The sequence below is a fragment of the Helicoverpa armigera genome, chromosome 10 (assembly GCF_030705265.1).
Source record: "Helicoverpa armigera isolate CAAS_96S chromosome 10, ASM3070526v1, whole genome shotgun sequence".
Taxonomy (NCBI): domain Eukaryota; kingdom Metazoa; phylum Arthropoda; class Insecta; order Lepidoptera; family Noctuidae; genus Helicoverpa; species Helicoverpa armigera.
The window spans coordinates 11,436,373-11,463,831 of record NC_087129.1 but is presented as its reverse complement, the minus strand read 5'-3'; the positions used below and the strand labels follow the sequence as shown (position 1 = coordinate 11,463,831).

Below are 27,459 nucleotides of genomic sequence, written 5' to 3'. Positions count from 1 at the left end.
TATTTTTATAACAAAATTTCAATTGGTTCAGCTATTGTAGCATGAGAAAGAGTAAAAACAAACTTATATTTATAATATCTCTAAGGATACTCACAGAATATGTAGGGTTTCTGAGATCCAATTTGTGCGATCATTTACAAAAAAATCCCAAGAGGAACCGGTAATTTGTTCCTACTGTTATTTCAACGGTTTCCACTTTTCAATATAAATGTAAATCTATTGTAAACCGAGTTTTAAGCTTATTTGAAGTTTCCACGATTTATACATCCATATTTTTTCAGCAGAAGTTGATTTTTGTTTAAATTTTTAGGGATTTATTTTTTCGTTGAATTATTTTATTTCCTTGTAAACAATAACAGATATAAAAAACAAACAAGTAAAATGCCTCTTAAATAAAATAGCCTGTATACGCAATTTAGTGTCAATATTTCAATGAATTGTGAATAATAAAATATCACGTAAATATAAGAAAAAAATTAACGATGTTTTTTCTTTACAGGAAGTTCTTTGTTGGTCTGTCTGTTTTTTTTTTTTATTTATACGAATATATTATACAGGAAACAGTTTTCTTTGTAGGTTCCGAAACTACTCAAGCGATTTTAAAAACCTTTCACTGTCAAAAAGGTAAACTATCCCTCAAAAACATAGGGTCTGGTAAAACCGTGGCAAAGTAGCTAGTATTTTTATATATTTAAACACTAGCTTCTGCCCGCGACTTCGTACGCGGATCCTGTCCCTTATGCCAGCGACGGGGTCAGCAAAATCAAAGATCTGGATCGTCTGATGTTGAATTTAAAGGGCCCGTTGACGGGAAAACAACAGAATACGCAAAATCATTCGAAACGTTCCATATATTTAACTTTTGTACGTCAACGGCAAAAACACAGCAGACTAAACAAAACGCTAAGAACTAAAGCGCAATAGGCGTGACCATAGGTATAAAAGTAGTGATTCTAATTAGTCCGCATTTAAGTGGTTTTTCTGATTAAATAACAAAGTAGTGGTGACCTAGTGTTTAGAGAACCAATCTCTCAAGTATGAGTGTGTGACTGCGATTCCAGGTCTGGCAAGTACTTGCCAATGCAACTTTTCTTAGTTCGTATGTACTTTCTAAGAATATTTTGGCCACCAATGACCGGTTTTTGGAGGAGCTGCCTTTTCTAGTGTGTCCCGGCTGTCATTGAACATCCTTGGCAGTCGTTATGGGCAGTCAGAAGCCAGTAAGTGTGACCAGTTTTACCAAGATGTATTGGGTTGAGCGGGTAACCGGGTTGTGGAGGTCAGATAGGCATTCGTTTCTTGTAAAACGCTGGTACTCGGTTGCATCGAAGCCGACCTTAACGTAGTTGGGGAAAAGGCTCTTGAGGTAATAACAATAATAACAATGAGATTTAACACAACAAAGTCGGAGAGTGGGAGCTCGTGACGTCACGTCTATGTAAAATTTGTACTAAGAAGTGACTTAACATAAAATTCAAGCGTTTTGTATCTTCGTTGTTCTTTGTTTGCGAAAGAAAAGAAAAAATACTTGTCCATTATTTTAGGGTTATCTAAAAGACGGACTATTACTTTCTTTGATTCACCATGCTTATTTTGTATAATTTGTATCAGTGAGCGTCTCCGACTCGCGAGACAATGAGTAGCTTCTTTACTTGAGAAGTTCTCTAGAGATATGGATGTAGATGCGTAAATATGCCAATGACGGAAGCGCGCTTCGCGATCCGATGAGATTTCCTCGGAGCAAGTTGCAGACTGATGTTCTCGAACAGCATCAAGTCCTTCCAAACGCTCTTCGGTATATCTTTGGGATCTTATGATTCTCTCCTTATGAACATTTGAAAAGATTCAACCTCTTTCTGGCTATGGTAATAGTTTTATTGTGAAGAAGATACCTGATTAATTAAAATCTAGCTGACTGCCCCCTCGTCCCCCGCGGTACTGAGTAGGCTACCCTGTCACGAAGATAAATGGAAAAGAATACAACACTCAAATAGCATTAAAACATTCGAACATTCATTCTATAAAGTTTTGTAGTAAAAGAGTAAAATTGACGATGATATACCATCACCATTGCAAGTCTGTCCTAAACTATTACCGCCTTCACCGCTTGGAGGTACTTGCAGCTTATTATATCATTATACAGTGAAATTAGAGATAGCTTTCATTTCCACATCAGTTGTTTCTGATCTTCGATTCTCATAAGTCAACAGAAAATATACATCAGATCGAACAACTTTTGCTAAAACGTCATTTCAAGTGTAGTAGGGCACTTGGAATTCAACTTCAGATGTTTTAGATCTTCGTTTTTGTAAGTCAACAGAGAGTGCTCATCAGATTGAACAACTTTTGCTAAAACGGTATTCCTATGTATGCTAAAACGTCATACCTTTATATGCTATAGTCTAGCTGGGCTTCTGGAGTTCTACATCAGGTGTTTTAGATCTTCAATTTTTATAAGTCAACAGAGAGTGCTTATCAGATTGAACAACTTTTGCTAAAATGTCATACCCGTATATGCTGCAGAGTAGCTGGGCTCTTGGGGTTCCACATCAGGTGTTTTAGATCTTCATTTTTTATAAGTCAGCAGAGAGTGCTTATCAGATAGAACAACTTTTGCTAAAACGTCATACCCGTATATGCTAAAGAGTAGCTGGGCTCTTGGGGTTCCACACCAGGTGTTTTAGATCTTCATTTTTTATAAGTCAACAGAGAGTGCTTATCAGATTGAACAACTTTTGCTGAAACGTCATACCCGTATATGTTACAGTGTAGCTGGGCTCTTGGGGTTCCACATCAGGTGTTCCAGATCTTCAAATTTATTCTCTCAACCGAAAATGCTCATCACGTGGATCAATTTTTGCCATGGCACCATTTTTGTATCTCTTATAGTTTTGTTGATATGTTGCAGTTCTGCACCAGGTCTTCAAGTTTCGAAGATAAATTATAGCCTATATCGTCGGTTAAATAGAAAAATGACGTTATTCAGAAAGTACAAATTTTACAGTACAAGCGTTTGAAGTTTTTAATTTCTTTAAAATTCGTTTTTCTATAAAAGTGTTATATTTACATAGAAGTATCATATATCATTTAAAAGGTATTTACATGGGGATTTAGGTGGTGTGTTGTTTAATAATTTATTTTTCGAAATTGAATCATTTCTAGCAAGAAATGACTTTTTTCTACATAAAAAAAATATTTAACAAGGACAGATTTTCTAAAAAAAAATACTTCATAATGGAAAATTGTTTTATTAAGTAAGTTTATTTTTCAATTTGAGATTTTTATAGGATGGTACATCCACTTTAAATTACTTATCATCATCATCTCAGCCATAGGACGTCCACTGCTGAACATAGGCCTCCCCTTAGATCCTAAATAAAATTCCTTAACAAACCCCTATCTTAAAACTAAATTAAATTAAAACTGTCTTATTACATAAATCAATGGCTAGAATATTATTGAGATCTTTTAATTAAAAGTTGCATCGATGTTGTATCTTCTATTAATTAAAAGATCTCAATCAACAAATCAGATCAAAGTTTCTCTATGTGATCAAATCCGAAACAAGGAGATCCGTAGACGAACAAAAGACAGCGATATAGCCCACCGGATTAGCAAGTTGATGTGGCAATGGGCAGGCCATATTGCTCGCAGAGCAGATGGCAGATGGGGCCGAAAAGTGCTGGAGTGGAGACCACGGACTAGCAAACGCAGCGTAGGACGTCCACCAACAAGGTGGACAGACCTTATAAAGGTCGCCGTCGACGCTGGATGCAGGTCGCCTCCAACAGGTATCTGTGGAGATCTAAGGGGGAGGCCTATGTTCAGCAGTGGATGTCCTATGGCTGAAATGATGATGATGATGTATCTAAGAATCAAATAGAGGTACCTACCATTATTTTTATTTTTAGTAACAATTAAAAATCCAAAAACAAAATACTACCAATAATATAGAATTAAAGCATTAACTTAAAACTTCAATCTTTTCTTAATTAAAAGTAGTCTAAAAATCAAAACTCGTCTAGAAAAATAACAATGGTGGTAAAATAGAAAAAATCAAAAAAACAATGAAGTGACAGATTTTCATAGAAGTTTTTATAAAATCTAGGTACTAAATGTGCAAAAACTATATAGAAAAATGTAATTTGTCGAAATATGTCATGCTACTATAACTCCATTTCACAAAACGTAGTCACATTTTTCAAAATGTCCTTTTTCTATTAAATATATTGTCATAGTTGTAGTTAAGTTTCAAAGTAACAAGGTAATTTCTCAAAGAAATACATTTTTCTATAATATTTCTTGCCTTTTATAGTCTTATCCAAACGCATTTTTTTTAGAAATGTCTGTTTTCTTCAAAAACGCACGTCTATTCAGTGTCGTGGCCGGTGGCAAATGACAAAGGGACGTTTTTCTTCAATCAAAATAGCGGATGACCACAGAGAATCGAAATGACACTTGCGACATCTAGTAAACTTGGCGTGAACTTTTTAAAGTGTCGTTTTTGCATATAAAATAATCGTATAAGTAGACTCGTTTTAGGTGATAAACTCATTTTCCAAAAAATTTGAAAAATGACATTTTTCCATTTAATCGACGATATGTTGCCCCGACTTTATACCGATACAACAAAGAAAAAATCATTGAAATCCGTCCAGTAGTTCCGAAGATTAGCGTGTACAAACAAACAGACATACAGACATACAGACATACAGACATACAGACATACAGACAATTTTTTTTTTTGGATTTGTGCTCCATTACTGTTTCTAAACCCCACCCAATTATTATTTTTTTAATATATTCAATGTACAGACACAGTTTTTTTACAGATTTATTATATGTATAGATAGATTAATCAAGATACGAGAATAAGATAGTAATTCAACTAGCAGTTTTAAAACTGCTAGTTAAATTCATGAGGATATCATGCATGAAACAAGGAATTGGCAGAGGATAGAAATGGAGTTAAGGCTCAGAGCAGAATTCAGATGTAGTTATGGTGGATCACACACTACCACTATGCGCCAGTCGTAAGTGTGTTGCAGTAGTAACAGCAGTAACATGTGTACCCCCCAAGTACCTATGTCGTCACTCGCCAGGAAATCAAATGTTCTCATACTATTATACTGTAATTATTTATACTCATAATGTAATTTATTACTGTTTAAATATTTTTCGACTAAACCAGAATAAACCGAATATAGCCACACTGTAATTGCACACTGTTGGTATCCCTTTTATCATTGACTTTGTCACCTAGACGCATCGCTCTCAAGTATGGCACGTGGTAGTGTGAGTTCCCTCAATCAGTTCAACAAACAAAGCAAGCCCAGCCTACGTTGACAAGAATAGAGGATTCTAGGAATATTGCAGAACCGACACTAGAGTCTATTATAGACTTTAGTCTATATCATAGACTATAGGCGACTTGGTTTCAAAGGAATCAATCCCGATTTGGAAACCATACCTTCTAAGGACTATAAAGTCTAGTGTCTCGTTATAGGGCTGCCATTAGGAAATTAATATTCTGGATTTTCTTTAAGGTTTAAGTTGTATTACGATATCGAACCAGATACATAATAGTATATTTTTGGGAACTTTAACCTGAAAGTAGCAATGTTGAAGTTTTCCTAACAAAACTACTTTTGAAAACTTGTGGAAAAAAAGTCAAGGATATCTACTATTGGGTTATCTACAGACCGTTGATAGTCAAAGTATTTCTTCCACAGGAAAAGTGTGATAGTGTTAATAAATGACTTTAATCTAAATCTACTCCATAAAGTGGCAAAACCGCCAAAAGATTACGACAGTTACCTTTAAAAAGATAAAACCAAAGACAATAAATACACTTCAGAATTAATGACTAGATTGATAGATAGAACTCATTTCACCTTGAACTTAGTAAACTTTAAGCCAAGAAAAAGGGAACAAAAAATAAAATAAATATAGACTTTTTTATTAATACCTAACTCTGTTTGTGCTTGACAGGAAAATAAATAAGTACAGCAATAACGAAATTGATTTTCGCTGTATAATTTAGTTGTCCATAATAATAATAATTTGTCAAATCGAAAGTGTATTACAAAATTAATGGGTATATCAAGTCCTTGGCGTTCTAGTAATGGCTTTCGATACAGTTATTTTCTTATTGAACCTTTTTTCGGTCAATAGCCTGTATTTTTATTGTTGTTCCCTATAAATGTAAGGGCATTATTTAGGCTCTATGTTTGCTAAGTAATTGTTTATTTTTATTACCTTTTACGATTCTTGGAGTCTTTATAGAATACGCAATTTAGCCATATGTGCTTTTGTCCTACTGTACTTACCTAGCAGAATATAAGTAAGCGTGTCTTAGATATCAAATACAGTATACTTTAATGATAAATAAAAACAGTTTATCTGTTACAAGAGTTAATTTATTCAAATCTGTGCGTAACAAATTCAGTTAAAGTTTGTCCCAAAAAAGTTCATCACTAACCAATTTAATCCTGCAAATGTGTTTAAAACCAAACCTACAACGTTCAACATCATAACAAAATTTAAACACCAAACTGAATTATTATTCCCAACTACCAAACAAACACTGCATTGCTTTAAGGTGGTCATTTATCACGTAGTTTGGCCGCGAGTGTAATGCCGATTGTGGAGACAGGTTCTAATCTAAACGACGTTTCTGACCTTCGCTGATAAGACCCGATAGAGTCCAGCACGCCATACTGGTGTTCAAACAGTAGCTTTTAATGAATAGCCTAGCCTTTTAGCCTTTAGCCTTAGAGTAACCGCACACCACAAACTTTTAGTCGGCCGATAGTTTGGACTCATTAATCAACATGAAGATAAATGGAAGTGATGATGATGATGTCCTCCTAGTCGATTATCGGCCACGGCGGCTGTTCTCATGTAAGGAGATTAGCCAACTACGCAGGACATCTTATAGTGCACAAGCATTTGCGCAGACACAGGTGCACTCACTATTCCTTCACTCTCATAGCCCGATGGGACGGCAATCCGACACGACCGGAGAGAGATCAGGTGCAGGACCGACATTTTCGCGCTCAAGTAAGTGTTAAGTAACCACGTAAAAACGATCACGTATTTGACTAAAATAGACGAAAATCTTTGATTAAATTCACGACTTGCAAAAAAAATTTGTTTTCACCGGGGCAACAGTCGGCCGACAGTTTAGTCTTGCAGCGTGCGCGTAGCCTGATGTGTTCATGGTGTAAGTGGCGCAGACCGCATAGGTACCCGAGGACAGTCTAATGTATTACCACCCTTATCTTCGTGGCCTTTTGCCCTTGTGGTAGTAGGAATTTTAATATACCTACGTAATTAGCTAAAGTTAAAATTAAATATATGGCTAGTTTCTTTGTGTCTGGGGTTTGGCTTAATAATGGTAAGTGCAAAAATGTTGAAGTTAATTGAATATGTATTTATTATATGTATTTGATTAATGTATATGAACTAATATGATTTGCGTAGACAGTTTTTTTGGTATTTTTTACATGAAGTGAAATATATCTGAACTTCTTATTGAGTTTGGAAAATAAGTAATAGTGTATTCGTAAAGAAAGTTTAGTTACCTTATTATATTCTACCAGATGTTTATCCCGATCCCGGATTCATCCATGTCCGTGTCCTTTAACTACATGTATTACCAAGGAATAGTGTAGCTTCTCATCAGTGCATTTTTAATAGGTTCAGTAGAAGTACCTATACATGAAATTGATAAAATTAAACAAACAATATTATCCTCTTTACAGTACCTACATAAAATCCTTCACAAACTGTTATTTGTTTCTAAATAATACATCTCTATTGTATCGTAATTGAAAGTTCAGTTCCCTCCGAATAAATAATATCAAATATCAGTTTTATTTCTCACAAGTCTACAGACGAAAGATTTGCCAGACTATAGGTTCCCGAGCAAATTGAGAAATGAACGGCGGAGTTATTGCCAATTTCCAATTTTATGACGAAAAGGATACCAAATGTTTATTTTTAGGGTTCCGTACCCAAAAAGAATAGGGACCCTATTACACAAACTTTGCTGACTTTCTTTCCATCAATCTGTCCTTCCATCCGTCTGTCACCAGGCTTTTATCTCATGAACCCTGTAATATAGACAGTTTGAGAGTTGGCATTTTTCCGATAATCTATTTCTGTTATCACAAAAAAACTTCTATAATGCAACTAAAACAAAAATACTTTAACGGCCTCTCATTTAAAAAATAAAAAAAAAACTTTTTTTTGCTCATTTTATAGATAATCGTACGCAACCCTTCATACGTGATTACCTTTCACACTTGGCCTGTTTTTTCACTTATACTACCTACTTACAAACAACTATACAACTATGAATGCTAAGATAAAATAGTTCGATCCTCAACCGGTATTTCGAATAGCTAGGTCCATTTTATGAAAGAGGCTTACCGTCCCTCTATGTTTGTCTGTCAGCGTGATTGGCACTGAATCCTATCGTATCTCGATGGATCGTACAGGTAAATGGAAATACCTGGGTCTATGACCTTTTGTTAATACACCAGTATGAAGGTGTTAGGTTTTGTTTCTTTGTGAGTTTAGGTGTAGTGGTTAGTTACTACAAAAAGAAGTTAAAAAAGTTCAGAAACTAACAAGAAGCATCGGGAGACGGTAAGTTTTTTATAGACAGTATTGTCGTCTGTCTATTTGCCATTATGTAGTGGCTCTAGAATTTCTACTTCCGAAACCACTGGACCGATCTGAAAAATTCTTCACTGTTAGAAAGCTTCATTAAAAGGGAGCCAGGGAGTCTTATTAAAGAAACGAAATCGATTTTAAGGTACCTAACTCTAATGTGAGTGAAATAGGCCAAAGTTTTATTTCGTATTCAACTCAAATACAAAAATATTTTCTTTTATATGTGGACTCAAAATACCTAACCTACATTCTGACATCCCACTACACCGGATACCTTATAAATGAAAGGACATACAAACATACCGACAAGTTAAATTAAACTACACAAACTTCTATGTTAGACGCGGACGATTATAACTGCTTACCCCACTGATTGGAATAATTCACAAGTTTTAAGTGGTTATGTTATAACGTTTAGTCGTACAAGGATTTACACATTATTGCTATTAACACTACCCGCACCTATATTATTAAGGCCACCGAACACCAGCAACACAAGATTTAAGAGCCCAGCTCTTGTCGGTGCAGCTCCTTCCATTTACGCCTATCTAGCGCCAACTCCTGAACTTCCTTATACATCACAACAACACATACGTCAAAAAAAAATACAATTGTCCGAATTCAGATCGTTTTGGGAAGTCGGATTTCAATTGTTTTTTTCGTTCAATTTTCAATGTAGTTCAATTTGTTTTAAAACGTTTATATTGTAGGTGAAAATGTTCCTAAATAGAAGTGTTATCTGAAAAGCCCAAATTCATGGAATTCCGTATTTTGTTTTACTGTAGTTTTTCACGCGTTTTCCTAAAAACAAATATGTATATTATGAATTGGCGATTTAAAACCATTTTCCAACTACAGTTTGGCTTTTTGCTGGTGAAATAGATTTTTATATCGGTTTATTTGGAGTTTAGCCGTTTGTTGAACGCAATGCACTTACATAGGTACGATGATTCTGAAATATCCTATTTTCAAAGATAAATTGTTGCTGTGCTTCAAACTATTTGTAGAATTGCGAACCTGAACAACTGAAACTTTGGCACTATCTACAATTACCTGTAAAACTATCCTAGGTCTAATCTCCTTTATTCTACACATTTACAACAATATACCATAATAAACAAATATGACTATGAATGTTAAGATAATACGCGTCTATGCTAGATCTTTATAGAATATTGTGCATCTTTTGACATTTAAGCTATTTGTTTATATCTGTATATCGCTTAGTAGAGACTATTACATTTCTGATAGGATACTGCAGAATTGTCTGTACTAAGATAACACTACAACGAAATGATAATAGTGGTCAAAATAATTGGTAGAATACAGTAGAATTCTAGCGAGATATTTATAATTTTATCGAGACGAAATTAACAGCGATTGTAAAAGTTTTCGTACGAGACATTGAGCCGTTTAATTACTCATCCAAAGTTTCTAGCTTAACATTGAATTTCACCATGTAACTATAACGCTGATCAAATCATAACCAGATGTCAAATTGCCACCCATTTGCCGAATCAACTGGTTATGATTTGATTATACTTGTACCTATAAATTATATGATGGAGTGAGTAAGTATTTACACATAAAACACAATAAAATATCTCAGTTAATCTGTAACGTTAGTATGGTACACAACTACATACAACATTACCAACCTTTTGTTCGGGAGGGGCCTATGTCCTGCAGTGGTCTGGGTATAGCTGGGTACAGAAAATAGAGGGGTCACTTAAATGTACCACTGAATTACAGACTAACTAATATATAGATAGAGATAAAAAGTCATTTATTTAAAGTAGGTTGAAAGTCATAGATTACCGACTATCTAATAAAAATAACTAAATTAAAAGACATTTTAAAGTAGGTTGAAAGTTAGAAATTTTTGGAAGAGTAGGTTTACCCACAAAAATGCCCGACCTTCACCACTGCGCATTTTTGCTGGGAAGAAGAAGTGGTGGAACAAACTCCCCAGCAACACAATTTTGTATGTATGGTTTGAAGAACTGTTTTTTTTACAAAATGTTAAAAGGCATATTGAACAAAATGATATTTAGGGGGGATAGTTACCATATCAAAAAGAACAGTGCCGATGGCCAGGAGCATTTCATCTTCAAGGGAGGCTGGGAGTACTGTGAGCGCCTTGGAGGTCATTCCAATGTCAGCCGTTTTTCTGCAACAAGGAAATTATAGATATATTGTAGCATAATATGGGCAGTTGAGGAACGTTTGAGTTAATGTTGAGATTCGCTGCATCACTGCTGCATCACTGCTGCCTAAGCAGAGGAATGCTCAGTTATTTTAAAAAGTACAATAAAAACCGACTTTAGCAATAAGCCTAAAATATTTTCCTAAATCTGCCAAATACTGTGCTGGAAACTGCATCAAGATTTGGTGCAGCCAAACGTGAGATAATCGCGCTCAAACATACACAAGTCAAATTGAAAACATCCTTTTTTTGAAGTTGGTTACAAAGGACCTGTAAACTATTGTAACTGTCCGCAGATAATTGAATTAATTATCACTATAAACAAAACAATATTATATCATTAGGTAAACAGAGCTAGGACAATAACACGGCCGGTTCGGCGCCTCCAGCTAATAATTTAATGATAAGCTATCGATTCTAATACTGATCGATGGTACGACCTACTGACCAGTCCAGTACTGAGAAGTAGTTTACTGTGAAGGAAATTGAAGGAAAGGATAATCTCCTTCTGTTATTGATTTATTTATACTTATATAGGTATCTAGAGTGGTAAAAGAGATGTCGGAATAATAGGTAACTAGGGCTGAGTAACGACCTTATAAAGGTCGCTGGAAGACGCTGGATGCAGGTCGCTTCCAACAGGTATCTGTGGAGATCTAAGGGGGATCTAGGGAGGCCTATGTTCAGGAGTGGACGTCCTATGGCTGAGAAGATGATGATGATGATGAGGGCTGTGAGATTGTTTGTAAGAGACACAGTAGCCCCAGGAACTATTAGAGCTTCCGCAGACTTCAGACTCAACTGTTGCTAATAGTTGGTTCGGTGGTTGGTTGACAGTTTTTTTTGAAGGGTCGTAAATCCATCATGCCAGTCATTGTCACACAGACATGCCAGTCCGCGGATTCAGGCTGATAATAAACAAAATTGCCTCAAAGTGATCTTAAATGACAACCCTGTCAATAAATAACGCATTCCTCAAATAACTTATTGCGTAGTAGTTTCAAACCAAAACATCAATGTTTTAGGCCCAAGTTCACCGGCAACATAAACGTCTGTTTTGTTAAAATAATTGTTTACTTTGAATTTTCAGGGTCAAAGTTAACAGTTATTATTAAGAAAAACGGACGGTCAACTTCGGCCTTTTTGTGTAGATATTACCGACTGTTTGTTATTAATATTGACTCTTCAATGTCTACCTACCTGTTTACAGTAAATTATGATATTGTTAATCTATTTTAAGCAGTCAAAATATTATATGCATAATTATTCGCTTCTTCACCCCGGTTGATTTAATCATGTTAATGACCTTTATAATTTAAATTGACTGGAAACGACAAGACAGGGTTCAAAGGTAGACAACCTTATGAAAGTAAATATTATTCACCTTTAAAATATAAAGGCTTTTCGCACTGTTTTTTTTATTGTAATTAAGTGTCGGAAAAGTAAAGTTGATCAATTTAATTGATTTGAAAAGGTGTTGAAGTTTTCCGGAAGACTTCAAAGCGACTGTTTTCATGAAAAGATAAAAATAATTTTCTTAAATAAGTAACGTTTGTAAAAAATATTTTTCATGTTTCATCCCAAAGACAACTTTTTATGTTAAAATGAAAATAACTTCAAAAATACTTTTTTAAACAAATCATTTTCATGTTTCTCCAAAAAAAATTCATTAATTTTCTTATGTCAAATTATCAACTTTTAATTCGTTGTGCATTTTATAATAATAAAAAAAAATAAACAGACATAATACATAATTCCTGAATCAAAATAATTTAAAACTGTCTGTGGCTGTGTAATTAAAATATTTACGTAATGACGATATTTTCGTATTTACATACTTACCGCGGAAACCGATTGCAATATGTACAGTCAGCACGATAAATATTTGGACAGGGAGATGAAATTTTAATATCAGGCTGATCCGTGCGACACGTGCCGGAGTATTGAATTGGTTATTTTAGGAACGGCAGTCGTGTGGCGCTGGCACTAGGAACATCGATACGGCTAGCTTCTACTTATGCTGAAGCTTCGGCTTAGCAGCTCATCTCCCGGGCTCCCAACTATGTGTTGGGTTCTGCTTCCAGTCTCATAGGATGCAGCTGAGTACCAGTGTTTTACAAGGAGCAAAGCCTATCTGATCGTATCATATTATGTCAGCCAATGCAATAATATAGTAAGCAACTTAAATCTGTAAAACTTTAACCCCCTTATTAAAAAACACGCAGTAAAGTTGATCCAAGTTTAAACCGATGACAATGTATGGATCTCTCATTCCTTGGTGTAACTTTAATACCCCTTACTAATAAGTACCTAAAACAGAGATTTTAAACTTTATCTCTTAAGCATAAGATTCAATATTCATTGGAAAACTGATTGAAGACGTGCTGACGTCTGTACCTACTTGTACTAACAGTGATATCGATGCGTCATAAGCTATGATCAGGTCCCAGGAGTCCGCATCATATTACCATGGCTCGAATCTACGACCGTACCTAATACTGTAGTTGATTTGTAATTTCGATATTTTTTTATACAAGCTACTTCTCGTGGTGTCACTGAGTGGATAAGGGAGTTGCTTTCGGCAAAATAAAGTCCTATTTTTTATCTATTATCAAAATTTTTATCCGGTTAACTTGTTTTATTGCGAAAGAATAAAAAAAATAAAAATAATGAACTCTTTATTCTCTTTAGTAAAGCTAGCTTTGAAGTTTCCTTTAAAAGGGTGAAAATTTAATGAAGCAGGAAAAGCATTTTATTATCATAATTAATTATGTTTGATATTAGTACCCACTGGCTTATTTTTTAAGGTTTCGGCATCGTTCAGACCAAACGTATTGTCGGCCGCTGACTGTGAGCGCGCGTTACGCAGTTTATTGCTTTTCCATATATATTGAAATTGTCGTTCACACCGAACCGACTATACGCTGTTAAGCCGTCTGTTGTAGCTGACTCTCAGTGGCCGATTATTTTACTACGCGACTATGCACGGCGGACGCGGATTGGCTACGCGGACGCAGTTGCCGAATAGCGCCGCTCCGCCGCGTACGCACCGCCGCGCCTCGGTACAGCACGTCGATAAATTAGTGTCCCTTTTATACAGAGTGTGTCGTTCATAATCACATTAAATCCTATCACATATACTTTATGATATTCTATGGCGAATTGTAAAAAAAAAAAACCTAATCCATTCAGTGGTTTAACCACAGGAGTCATTTCTAGTTTTTATAATTTACAACATCATGTGTAAAGCAGAGATAAAGTTAGGAGTATCGAATGTTTTGATCAGTTGACAGCTGTCAGTTTTCAAGGGAGAATTTCAGTTGTTTGTAATGACTGCCTTTTATATGGTGTTCTAATTTTCGCACATTTTTATTCTATTTACTTTGTTTGAAAAATTCATTTTTTTATTTTTACGTATTTTTCTTTATTGTTTGTGTTAATCGACATATATTGACCAGTATATTAATGCATTTCATTTAATGTGATTGTGAACGACACACCCGATATAAACTTAAACTAACTCATCGAATGTTTTACTGTCATACGAAAATATTTCTTGAACTTATTTGGATAAAGTCTATATTCGAAATATAAAGTATGAAATTGACCAAGAAAACATCTCTTCAAATTTAAGGGATGTACCCACAATCTCTTCTTTTAATTATTTTCGTCTTCCTCTAGAGCTTCGCAAATGGCAACTATCTGAATGCGCATCATTTAATTGAAATATCAGTAAAACGTCTGATTTGAAAAAAATAAATTACGCTAGTTTTATCTTTTATAAAATACTACGAGCAACTTCAAATAGTGAGCCCTTTTATGTGTAGAATAGTCAGCCGCACAGCGTACGCATCTAGTGTGAACCTACACGAGCCTATTCTTTTGTTCACACATGTAGCGCATCGTACGCTATATATCATGTACGCCTATTGTCGGCTTGGTGAGTACGCGTACTGCAGATTGAGTCGACGTTCACACTAGGGCAGACAGTGAGTATACTCACAGTCAGCGGCGGACAATACGTTTGGTGTGAACAATCCCTTCGTACCCAAAGAGTAAAATGAGACCCTAACACTAAGACTTTGCTGTCTTTCGTCCAGGATCTATGGTATGATATGATCTATGATAGATAAAAAGTTGTCATAAATGATATTATATTTTTGTTTCTAACAACAAACTATTTTCTGCACTTTTAAAATAGGAATAAAACTCTTCCTTCAACATGAAATTAAAAGCATACATACAGAGGATGTAAGCTCAGTAACCAACCTTTTAAGTTCTCCTAAATTATTTTGAACTCCAACAAAGTAAAAATACCCCTTTTAAACTCTCTCAAGCTAGCAAATAAGTGTGGTAGTTTCTATCCAATTTTCCTAGAATTTTACTTTTTGCTCCCAGACGCAAAAGAGATTACATTGAAAGCTACAGTTTTCAGGAAATGAATCCGGAATGCTCATTGCAAGGGTCGTAATAAGCGGAATTAGGTTTTGATGTTCAAACAAAAATAAATAACTAGGGATTTTAATAGAGTTATAAGGGTGTTGGGGCTTTTAAAAATACCAAGAAAATGCGAGATAAAGTGATTGAATAAATGTATTACTAACAGTTTCGCCTACATCCCTATAGACACTTCATGCAACCGGGTCAAAAGTGGAATATGTCCTTTCTGTGGCTTTAGAATATTTGTTAAGCTAACGACTATGTATCAAAGTGTGCAAACAAAGTTGGACAGGCAAACAGCCTTTCCTAGTTCTAATATTAGCACAGATATGGTACGGATTATCTCATAGTAACTTCAAAGTTAGAACAGATTTCATCAGATATAATGTCGGTAGACTTGTAGGTACAGTCTACCATCTAGGTAGGTATGTCTAGCTACGTTATGTCAAACAAATTATTTACTTGAGTACAATTTTGAACTACAATTTTGGGAGGGTCGCATAAAGGTCATGTAAGCAGACAAGTCTGCTTATAATTAATTAAAACAGTCGCTTCGCATTATGGCTTACATAAGTGTTAAACTTCGCATGAAATATGTCTATATTGTGTTCAGTTTATAAGTGAACACGATTATACACCATTTTGAAGGAGGTAAACTACTGAATTATTCTATCAATTTTGGTTGTTTACGCATATTATCTACGTGGTTACAAGTAAAGTGATTATTATTTCGTTTGGATAAAGTATTTTACCTACCTAGCTTTTCATCTGCCATGCTTTTGCTTACAATTTATGTTGGGAACGCTTCCAGTCTCATCAAATGTAGTTTGAGTTTTACACGGAGTAACTGTTCCGACTCTAACATGTTGGGAAAAAGCTAGGCCAATAGTTATGATGAGATGACCTTGACTAGGTAATATTGCCGAAGGTAAGTACATACATAAGTTTATTTCAATTTAAATCTGACTCCATTTTTGACCTGCTTAGATTAATTTTAAAGTAACTTTCCAAACATTTGACAGACCTAAATATAATTTGAATTTTCATTCTGTTTGGTCAACAAATAATGATGAAGTTTTAATGGAATTGGACAATTTTTGATTGGTCCCACTGGTCTTATAAATTTTAACTTATATAAAAGTTAATCTAATGTTGGATAATGTTTCGACAAATGTAAATAAACAAAGTATAGGTATCAAATAAATTAAACGTTGATTGAAATATTATTTAACAATTTCGACATTTAGAGAAAATCATTGATGACTATTAATTGAAAGCTAAAGTCGTAGTGTTAACAGGTACAATGATTTTTTAATTAAATGTTACCACATAAATGAAATAATAAAATAACGTGCTAACTGTAAACAGGTAATACTATAATCGTGTGCATTAAATTGAGAATTAAGACATTAATTTTAATAACTACGGGATTTCATAAATAATAGATAATAATATTTTGCCAATAAATTTCTATTTAGTCGGAAGTTATTGTATTGTTAACTTTTAAGTTAATATTTTAATTGCGAATTTTAGCAGAACTTAATTATATTCACTATTTTAAAATTGAGGTTTTTCTGCCTCAGTGTGTTTAGCAGTCCGTACCTACTTATCTATGAATTGACCATCGTAAGAGTTTGACATTGAAACTGATTAAAGACTCACATTACGAAACTCATTGAGCAGTTGTCATATTAATAAACTTCAATCCTATATTAATAGTTGTGGTTTTAATCTTCTCATTGGGTTACATTATGCTCTCATTAAAATGTCATTGGTTACGTTTAAGGGTTAGTAGATTTCAGTAATGAGACCAACTATTCAATGTTTGAGTTCAAATGCTGATTGAGTATCACTTTATTTATTTCGGGCAATGAAGGTATTTATTTGTAAACTTCAATTGAAACATTGATAAGGCATAAGGTATAAATAACTGTACATATTGATCATCTTTAATTATCAACTAGCTGTTACCCGTGGTTTCATCCGCGTTTCGAGGGAACTGCTCCTCGTAAAAGTAGACTATGTAATTTCTCAGGCTCTAGACTAGGTTCTGTTTGATTACGTACATCTTTAGTCTGGAGGTTACAAGTGAAACTTCTGAGCAGAAAGTCGTTTAGCGTTGGTCCACCAAAGTGTTATTGGATTATTTTTGGGTAATATAGTAATAGAACTTGTAGAACAAGCTCCTTTTTGCCGATAGGCCTTTCAAGTATCTTACTGAAATACCTATTCTCAGCGTGGTAAAAACAAGTACTTGAGTATCTATAAAATTTTATAACTCTAGTTCACACAATCTTTATAAAGGCCTCGATAACCGTAAGAGAATATTGTGACCATCTTGGTTAACGAACTGTTACTCTATAAAATTTAATAAGACCATAAAAGGATAGTATTTCCCATTTTCGTGATATAATAACAAGATTTTCAGGCCAAAACAATGCCATTTTTACATGATGTATCTTTTTGGCTTTCCAAAGGCAAATCAGCCATTTAACAGCGCCTTTACACTAGCGGATTTTGTGCTCGGCTTTTCTATGTACAACCGCTAGAGAGGCCTTAAGTCGCTTGGAATACGCGTAAGAAAACTGAGCAGAAAATCCGCTGGTGTGAAGGTAGTGTAAAACCTTCTTGGGTATACAGTAGTGTTTTGTTTGCATTTTTTTCATCGTCACCACAAGGCAACTTCAGAGACGCAAAGCTATTTAAGAACAACTATATTCGTTGATAAGCGTAACCTTTTAGACAAAGCGTTTGTATCTGTTTGTTCAAAAACCAGTAAAACAATACAGATAACCCATTACCATTGAAAGGATCGCATGTTAAGTAAAGATAAAACCTTAGGGGTTGATGATCAGAATACAATACTTGCGTGCTCTTCCACAAGAGCCCTGGAATTTAATTTGTATTCGCAATGAGTTTCAATGAATGTAGGCAGTAATTTATCTTTTATTTGGTTAAGTTACGTAACGGAATATTGTTGTCGATTTAAAATATATATATAATGATTTTTTACACTAACGCTATAAAGCTGGAGGGTTTACTTATTTGCATATACAAGTAGTTTTTGACGTATGTGTGCTGACTTGTGCTATTTAAAAAAAATCATTGGTTACCAAATATAGTAAATAAAAGAAGGCTATAGGTTGCTAGTTATCACATGCAAATAAAACCACTGGAAGAAGTTAGTCTATTTGACACACTACAACATTAAATACAACAACATTATATATATTTCCGACAATTGAAACTACTTAATATTAGGTAATGAAATTCAGTTCTGGAGTCAAATATTGTTGTTTAAATACCTAGTATTTACAATATCGTACTGTGAAAGCCACATTATGTTTCACGTTTCCTCGAAGACTATATGGTCATTTATCACATTGACTTTACTGTTGATAGTTCTCATAACTCTAGTGTTTATTTATGTTCATACGACGTACATACTTACACGTGCCATAATTTGTTTTTCCCATTAATCTATTATTACACTTGTTAGAAATGAAAATAACAAGGTGTCCAGGATAGATTGAAATGGAAGAAGAGTATACGGAAAGTGGACCCTGTCACGAGAAGGGACTAATGCTTAGAAGAAGAAAAAACGTATAGGATTTCGCTATAATTGTTCAAGCATATTTGTATGAGACTACATAACACCAAGTCTGATGTGAAATATCTTGATTTGTGATGGGCAGTAGCATCTCTTAAGCCAAAAATTTCCCACAATACGCTCACTAACACGCACGCCTAGCGCGGGGAGTATGAGCGAATCCCCCTAGCTTGGAGGTCTTTGTCCAGAAGTGGACCTTTTTCGACCATGACGACGACGACACTTGATTTTCCTTATTTTGTACAATTTAAATGATCAATATTGAACAGTAAACATAATAAATGTACTGCCATTAAATTGGTTTCCATCTACAAAGACAAGCTTAACTCCAAATTGAGTATATTCTGAGAATAACCCTTTGAGTGATGCAGCGAGATAAAATGCTAATGGAGAAATCCCGTACGCAATTACTGTTATAACGAATGTATTAATATTGTACTGAGAAATATACAGAAATAAGTATAACTGGCTTCTTGGTTGAATAGTCTTTATCCGAGTGTTAAATGAACGTATATAGAGGTATAATTAGTTTTGCTGCGGAGTTTGCTGTGCCACTTCTTCTTAGCAAAGACTAATGGAAATAGTGAAGGGTAGGAGCTGTACCTATAGTGTTTGTTAGTACTTAGTAGTTCATTGAAAGTTTATTTTGATACGCTACCAGCCTGATACGTGAAAGGTGTAATGTGCACACTACAATTCATGTCTACACTGATTTATGAGCGAACTATCGGCAATAATCGGCATATTTAAAGTTTGCAATAATATATGCTCTCTCTTATTTTTTGGTGGGAAATCATTAGATGACCCCTTCCGCTGTCGGTACAGCGTGAGAGACTATCAGACTCTTACTGACTAACCCCCATCATGTTCCTTCTTGAGCCCTTTATGTACCTCTGCCGTAACTCTTTCAAACAAACCCGCAGCTAGAATATGCTCTTTTACAATGAAAAGTCAAAAGTCAAGCTTGTATTAACTTAACAAGAACAAAAGGTGAATTGGTGTCACCGTATTCGTGCTCCAAACAGAAGGTTTGTATTTGTTTTTATTGTACTGAAAAACTACAAACTGTTCGTGGATACACGCGATTTCCAGTTTTAAAACCTTAAGTATTTTTGATTGCTGTTTTAAGGATTAGTGACTGGGGTTTTTAAGGTTGGACTTTGTTTTTATTAACTTACTATGTGTAACTGCGAACCTTGGGTGAGGCCTTTGTCTTGTAGTGGACGTGCTTCGACTGAACTGACTTGTAATATGTTAAAACAAATGTATTATTTTCTCCAGGTACAAAAAAAAAATCTTCGGAAATTTTTTGAAACGTATTTGTATTGCAATAAAACATAATGTAAAAAATAGTAAGAATCAATTTTTTATTCGAGGTAAGCACGAAGGCTTCTCATCAAAATGAAACTCCCCAGCAAATATAATGGGTACTCAACCTGACAACAATTATGTAAAAGATTAAAAAGTGTTATTTGAAAAAAAATGTGTGTTTATCCCACAGATCATCTTTTACAAAACACAGTCAATGTAATATTTATTTTTTTAGTTAATTTTATTTTTCGCCTTTTTTATGTTTGTAAATATGCATTGCATTTAATAATTTAATTTGTAATATATTTGTAAGATAATAGGAATAATTTGTATGTAATAAAACTACTTTATACATTGTGGAATGCAAATAAATAAATATGAAGACATAGTACCTATTTACACAACTAAAGTATTTTTATGCCAAAAGAGCCTAGCTAGACGTTATTTAATTTTAGAAAAAGTATTAGGCATGTTTAATTTTAACATTACCCGTTACACTATCTGTTAAACTCTTTTGTTATAACACTGTAAATGAAAAAAACTAAGCTTACATAAAGTCTAAATGTAGGTACTTGTTTGTTCTAAGTACGTACTTTAGAGAGTCTAGACTTGATTTAATTGTTAGAAAGAACTACACAATGTACTGACATAAAGAGAATAGCTTCTACTAATGTAGTGTTTTCAAAGCGTTTGTATTAGATTATAGACGGGATTAACTTCATGAAATAAAAAAAAGAGAGAAAAGCGTAGATAAAAGGTCTCTATTTGCTGTTGCTCTGTCTTGTTTTCACGTTATTTGTACGGCAAGTTCATTTTTGTTCCTATCGTAACAACTGCCAAAGATGTCCAAATGATACCCGGGACCCACCAATTTAATGTACCGGGAAACATGGAAGAATTCGCACTGACAGGATGGTCACCTATCCACGGAGCGACCGTGCCAATTATTGCTTTACCTTATGATTGAATGACCCCTGCGGGTATAACTTACCCACGAACTCCTCAATAAATTAACTTTGCTAGGAATATCTTCGTATTATTGGATTTTTAAAGACCCATTCGACCCAAGACACCTCACGTTTCTTAAAAATGACTTACCATGAAACAGCGTTTTTGTGGTATTTCCTTAGGAACTTGCCCTATTGGGAGATAAGACGATTAAGTGGATGATGGGGCAGTTACTCCCGGAAAAAAACTATTAACCTTGACCTCTATAATAAACGGTAGTTCAAGGTCATGAGGATCGTTATAGGATTATGTGATGAGTCATATGATATTAGGATTATATCATAGTAATAAAATTTGAGCAAATAAGTATTATTTAATATCTGTCTGCTAGCTGTTTTATGGGGACACTGACACATGACAGGGTTTTGAAATTAATTAATTCCTATGTATTGGTTCACTGATTTGTACTAAGAAAGGTTCAATGACAGTTATAAATTCTTACATCTATAAAAATGTGTAAAAATAAAAATGAGGTATGTATCTTCGACAATTCGTTCAGATGCATTTTTTTATTAAAAAAATATAAGATTTGTTAAGCAGCTTATTTTCTATGAACGAGTTCATTCAAATCGACCTCTTCAACTTTAAAGATCCGGCTTCCCAAGTAGGAGAATGTTCTCAATTCGCCTTTCTAACATTTTGTTATGATTCTTGCGTGACTATATTATAATCAATTAACACCCATATCTTTATCACCATCACGTGCACCAACTTTGTCTTATTCATTTGTTTCACACTTCACATGTTTTGTTCTTCTCAGAACCTATTGGTCTATATCATTAGACCGTACATACGAGTATCTATTTACGTGAATCATTACCAGTCTTGCAAGCACGTGCTAAATTATAATCACGAAGACGGAACAACACGGTCCCGTAAATCAAGAGTCCCCTTGAAGTCATATTAGGCTGATCGCATGCTTTTCCTTCCCGGACACAGACAACTAGGTCTAACTGGAAACGCAATTGACCACCTGTTTCTTTGTGAGACAGTTATTGAAATTAAACTTGTTTTAACTCTTTGTTGGCTTGATATGCTTTCTGGACCTTTGAGAGTAACAGTTTTAAGTTTTGCTCATTTGTTTTCAACTATTGTGTGCATGTTTTCAGTTTCGAAAATGTATTGTTTCTTTAAGATTGTTAAGAGTTTTGGTGTCTTCATCATTCCCTAATTTTCTATTCAACTATATAGGGTAAGTCAAGTTCTATCATCAATTTGATAACGATTGTAAATGTCCTCAAAATTAGTGTCAAACCCAAGTTTACAGGTAGAACCTTAACATAATTTCCACCCGATATCTGCAAGGTCACAAATGTCTCTTCAGTTACGACAAAACTATAAAGCAAATGAATTACGACTATCTTTTGTATAGCATTCACTTTATTTGTATTTCCGTTGAACTGTGTCTAGACATGATAATCTAGCTTTATTGATTTTACGTAATTTTCAGCTTTTCGATGGCTGTGACTGGGCAATATTTTTCTGTGCTAAGTTTTGCAGTCTTGGAAATTTCTATGTAGATGAGATTTTCAGAGCAGCGAAAAGGGTTGTAGAAAATTAAAATCAAAAAGTCTTTTATTCAAAGTAGGCTGAAAATCAACACTTTTTGATGGTCAAATTTACAAAAGACTGCCACCAAAACGCCCTTCACCATTTCCTATATGTTTTTGCTGGGAAGAAGAAGTGGTGAAACAAACTCCCCAGCACAAAATTCGGTCTGTATGGTTTGAAGAATCGTATACAGAAAGATAGCCTGAACCCAACAGACGAAAAAATAAGGGCGATAATGATGAATTTCTCTATAAGGCAATGAAATGATTACATACAGATATGTAAATACATATAGTTGTCAACATACAAAGTAAGTACCCAGTTGGTATGCCAGAAGATTAAAACGATATAGTTGAAGGAAAACGTGAGGAAACCCACACGGTTATGATAGCATCTAACGTGTTTAATGCTGGGAGTACGGAAATCGCTTGCGTCATTTGTCATAGTGGACTGGCGTTGCGATGCTAGGCAAGCATAAGGATTACCTAGAGTAATATAGTTCATGTAGTGTAGTATTGTTTTGTGAATACGAAGATGGAACCTATAACAGCAAATTAGAATTACAACTTGTGTTTAAGCTATTGGTGTGCCAATAAATAAATAAAGATGTGTAGGAAACAGAATGCCAAACTTTATTGATTAATGAAGGAATTTTGGGCGAAACAGAATTTTAATCAATTAAAAGTATGGGTAGGACGATAGCTTAGTGATTAAAATGGTCGTCTAGACAACCTTTGAACCGACTGGAAGGACACATGCTTGAATGTGGCATAATTTGAAGGTTAGGTTTATTAAGTAAGTTTAGTACTAACCTACATTATAATTATTTAAAGTCTTTTCACGTCAAATATAAATAACCTATATCGGAGAAATGTAAACAAAAATTACTGAAACATGAGTGTCGACATTAATGAAAAGTAACTTACACGGCCAAAATATATTTATTTCGAAGAAACTGTATTCTAATTTGTTACCTCTTAAATACCTAAGAATTTTAGTAATCGTAAACTAAGTTCTTATAATAACAAAATTCAAACAGGTCTGAAAATAACCACAAAAATTATGGCTAATTAGCAAACAGAGTCTACAGAACACCAAAAATAAAATATATCAATCTAAAATTCCGGGAACATGAGTTTCACGATCAATTAGTTGCGTACGCGCCGAGACTCTCATTAAGGTACATCCTCATTTCATTGTGTACAGACGCTAGACGTAACGTTTGTAATTTCAAATACCGGGTTGAATACGTAATTGTAACGGGAAGATCTTTGAACGTTCGTCAATGATGAATCAGAGAAGTCATGTGGCATAATGAGTAAAAAACCATGAAGCGTGGTAATTAACGCTCAATCCTACTCTGTGTGAGATGAGGCCTGTCCCTAGCAGTAGGACGATAAAAAGTCTGATGATGATCAAAACTCAGAGACTCAGGTTAGAGCTGATTTTGGATTGCTAAAGTTAATTTGTGGTTTGTGGTGTGAGAAAAATGAGAAAATTGTTTCACCACTTTCATCATCAGGATAAGACATAAGGTTTGATACATGTTACATAATTAGAGGCTTTAAATAAAACTTCTTTTTATATAAAAAACGGTCAAGCTATAAAAAAATATGTAAGTACCTACCTAAACGACTTTCTAAAAGAAACATTTAATATTTCTCCAAATCTTGTTAAGGTGCCCAGAGGGAACCAAAGTTCCGTAATTATTTTAGAGTACAATTTAATATTATTCGGAGCATTTGAGAAGATTAATTATTTTAATTAGTTCTAGATATTGTAGCTACATTTTCCAGAATTCCCTCCAAGCAAATACAAATTTCATTTGTCAAAACTAGTACTTCTAATTAATTTGTATCGACTATGTATTTGTTTAGTAAAGGAATTATTTTACATGATTGTATAAATTTTGAATAATTCTGTCGTGTTTATTGGGTAAAGGCATTTCAATAGGTATTCAATAAATGCTTTGTTTTATTCATAAACTAAATAATGCGACTATAATGTTTGATGTTAATCTGTACTAAATAATAATAATAAACAGGAAATATTTTTTTGTTTGAAAAATCCTTTCACTGTAGGAAAGCTACACTCTTCCAGAGTAACCCGGGAGAATGTATAAATTCTCTCGGTACCGGCTATAATTCCTACGTGACGCGGCGGTAAACTCGGCTAATCAAGACGCATTGAATTCATTAATTAATCAAGTGTGATTGACTAGTTTTTCATAATATTAATAAGAGACTATAACTTCCATTAGGTAAAAGTATTTTTTGATTAAATTATACGTTTCATTTTGAACGGACAATCATGATGTTATTTGTGTATCCTAGAAATGGGTTCAGCTATTTTTACACCTACAGGAAAACACGTAATTTCTAAAAGCACTTTAGCATTTTTAAAAGAACCTAAAATGTATTATTTTCTTAGGCACTTAGTACATAATCCCTAAATACTTTGTTTGAAATAATGTCTTTGACCTTTGTTAGATAACTTATAAGACTGAGTTAAAATGCAGTTACCGTTCGTTGACTTTCCTCAGAAAAGACAATGAAATCGGATAATTGCCAAAGTTTACAAAGATTTCCGTCTTTTAAACCCAATTTTGGACCTCAAAAGTTTAACTGGTAAAGCTACCGTTTTATGCCGTTTGGTTAAAAGTTAAAAGATTATGATACCGCAGAAAGTTTTCGAAATTCTATTTACCATGGAAAGGGCTTAAAATGTTTTTATTTTCGTTTAAAATCAATCTTTTGCAACTTTTTTTATTTAATGGATTTTACAAAAAATAATATGAAAGTTTGATTTCAATTGACATTGATAGATTGTAACAGCCGTATTTGTTTTAACAAACAAATTAACAGTACAGTACAGTTTTTTAACAGTAAAAGCAGTCAATAATATTGACTGAAAAGAACAACACAAGTTCAAAACCTTGAAAACTCATTGCACATTCCAAAGAGGTTTCAACCATTAAAATCACAAAAGAGTTTCTAATCCCTATTTTGAAATAAGAACTCACCATCACAACAATACCATGGAACGAACAATCCATAACACAACACAACACCACACTTTGGTTGCCACTTTATTTACACCGTAAGCCAGTCGGTTCGACCCACGACGTACTTTAGGACTGAAAACTTGGTGCAAAAGCGGTTCGCGTGTTAGCCCACTGGCAACCCACAGCAGACCAGTTGCACATAACATTTGAATAAAGAATTACGAATATTTGAACCCGGAATTTAATTGGTATTTTTTTCTATTTTTTTTTTGATTGGTTCATTTGAATTTCGAATGATTGGTGTAAGAAAGTGATATTATTTGTGGCGTATTTAGTGTTTGTTGATGTTCGGTTGCTATGGCAACGGCAGGAGTTGTGTATTTGGTTTGAGATGGGGAAATTTTTTGAGAAATTATTTTCCTTATTGTTTTCTCCGTTTGTGTGTTTCTTATTGTCAAATGGTTTTAATATTAAGTTTGATATAATATTTATTCACTCCGTGAAATTGGTTATAACAAACATAAGAAGTTTCTAGATTTTATTACGCTATAGAAAGTTGGATACTACAAAAATATTGACATTAGAAAATGGAATTGTATTTTTTATTAAAGAAACTAGTACCTAGAACAATTTGGATGCTGTTCACATCTCAAATTGAAATTATTATAACTTTTCGGCCTATTCTATTCAGTTGTCTTGTAATTTAATTTCATGAACTGTGATAACGAAGTTCTTTAACATTGTAATAAATAATGCATGATACGTTATGCAGCCTGATTTTAAGTATACGTGCTGTACTTGAGGATTTAAAAAATAATATTAAAAAAAACTAAGAGAGAGAGACTTATGGATAAAATATTTCAGTCCAATGATAAAGTTTGTACAAAAAATGTTGAGCACTCCGCCACGAATGGCGGTGTATCAGTAATATGACATTTGAGTGCGGCACTCGCGACGTCGCCGCCTCGGCCGCTTGCTCGCGACATTGACCAGCCCGCGACCTTGGGGATTTACTGGAATGCCCACTATGTAGGAAGGACTGCCTGTATGCGTGGGGTGGTTTGTGGTAACAACTGAAAAGGGTTGCATTTTTTTTGTTTGAATATGACCCTTTCGCGTGGTAAACAACAAAAAGTAAATAGATAAAAATAAATATGTTTTTGAAGAGATTTTTTATGTTTTTCAGACTTTATTTCAGTTAAAAAATTTTGCTTATATAAATTGACCTAGATTCATGGTTTTTGAGTGTACGATCAAATTCCTCAAAATAAAGGCGATTTCAATTAATTAATTTAAAATGGAAATAAAATACGAATAACACAACTTTTGGGTCAAAGGTTCGAAAAAAAAAAATACTTACTTTGTAAAAAAAAAACTTCGCAACAATGTAGCCAACCCTTTAATATCATAAAAATATGTCGCGAACATTTTATTTTCCTAATTTGCTACGTAGTTCGCATAACGCCGAGCCCTTATAATAATTTTTCATAGCTAAGGGCATTGAACCTTTTATTTTATGACACAAAGGAACGAAGAACTTTATACCAGCTGTCAAACTATTTGATATTTGTTAAATTAGTTTCTTCGGAACGTGCGGAAATGTGTACCTGAAACTTATAATAATGTTTTGAAACTAAAAGTCTATAC

At 34.1% G+C, this 27,459-nt stretch overlaps 1 protein-coding gene across 3 annotated transcripts in view; it reads right to left on the bottom strand.

Annotated features, from left to right (window-relative positions):
* LOC110371016 (glycine receptor subunit alphaZ1) overlaps window positions 1-25,976 on the bottom strand; it is a 54,573-nt gene extending 28,597 nt beyond the window's left edge. The window contains exons 1-3 of one of the 3 annotated variants that reach the window (XM_064036688.1): window positions 25,831-25,976; window positions 10,750-10,852; window positions 10,341-10,385 (exon numbers count right to left, since the gene is read on the bottom strand). In XM_064036688.1, the coding sequence (XP_063892758.1) occupies window positions 10,341-10,385; window positions 10,750-10,790 (86 nt within the window). In that variant the 5' untranslated portion in view covers window positions 10,791-10,852; window positions 25,831-25,976. The remainder of the gene's footprint in view (window positions 1-10,340; window positions 10,386-10,749; window positions 10,853-25,830) is intronic. The other 2 variants (XM_064036689.1, XM_064036690.1) reach the window with 2 other exon arrangements.
* Window positions 25,977-27,459: the final 1,483 nt, after the last annotated feature.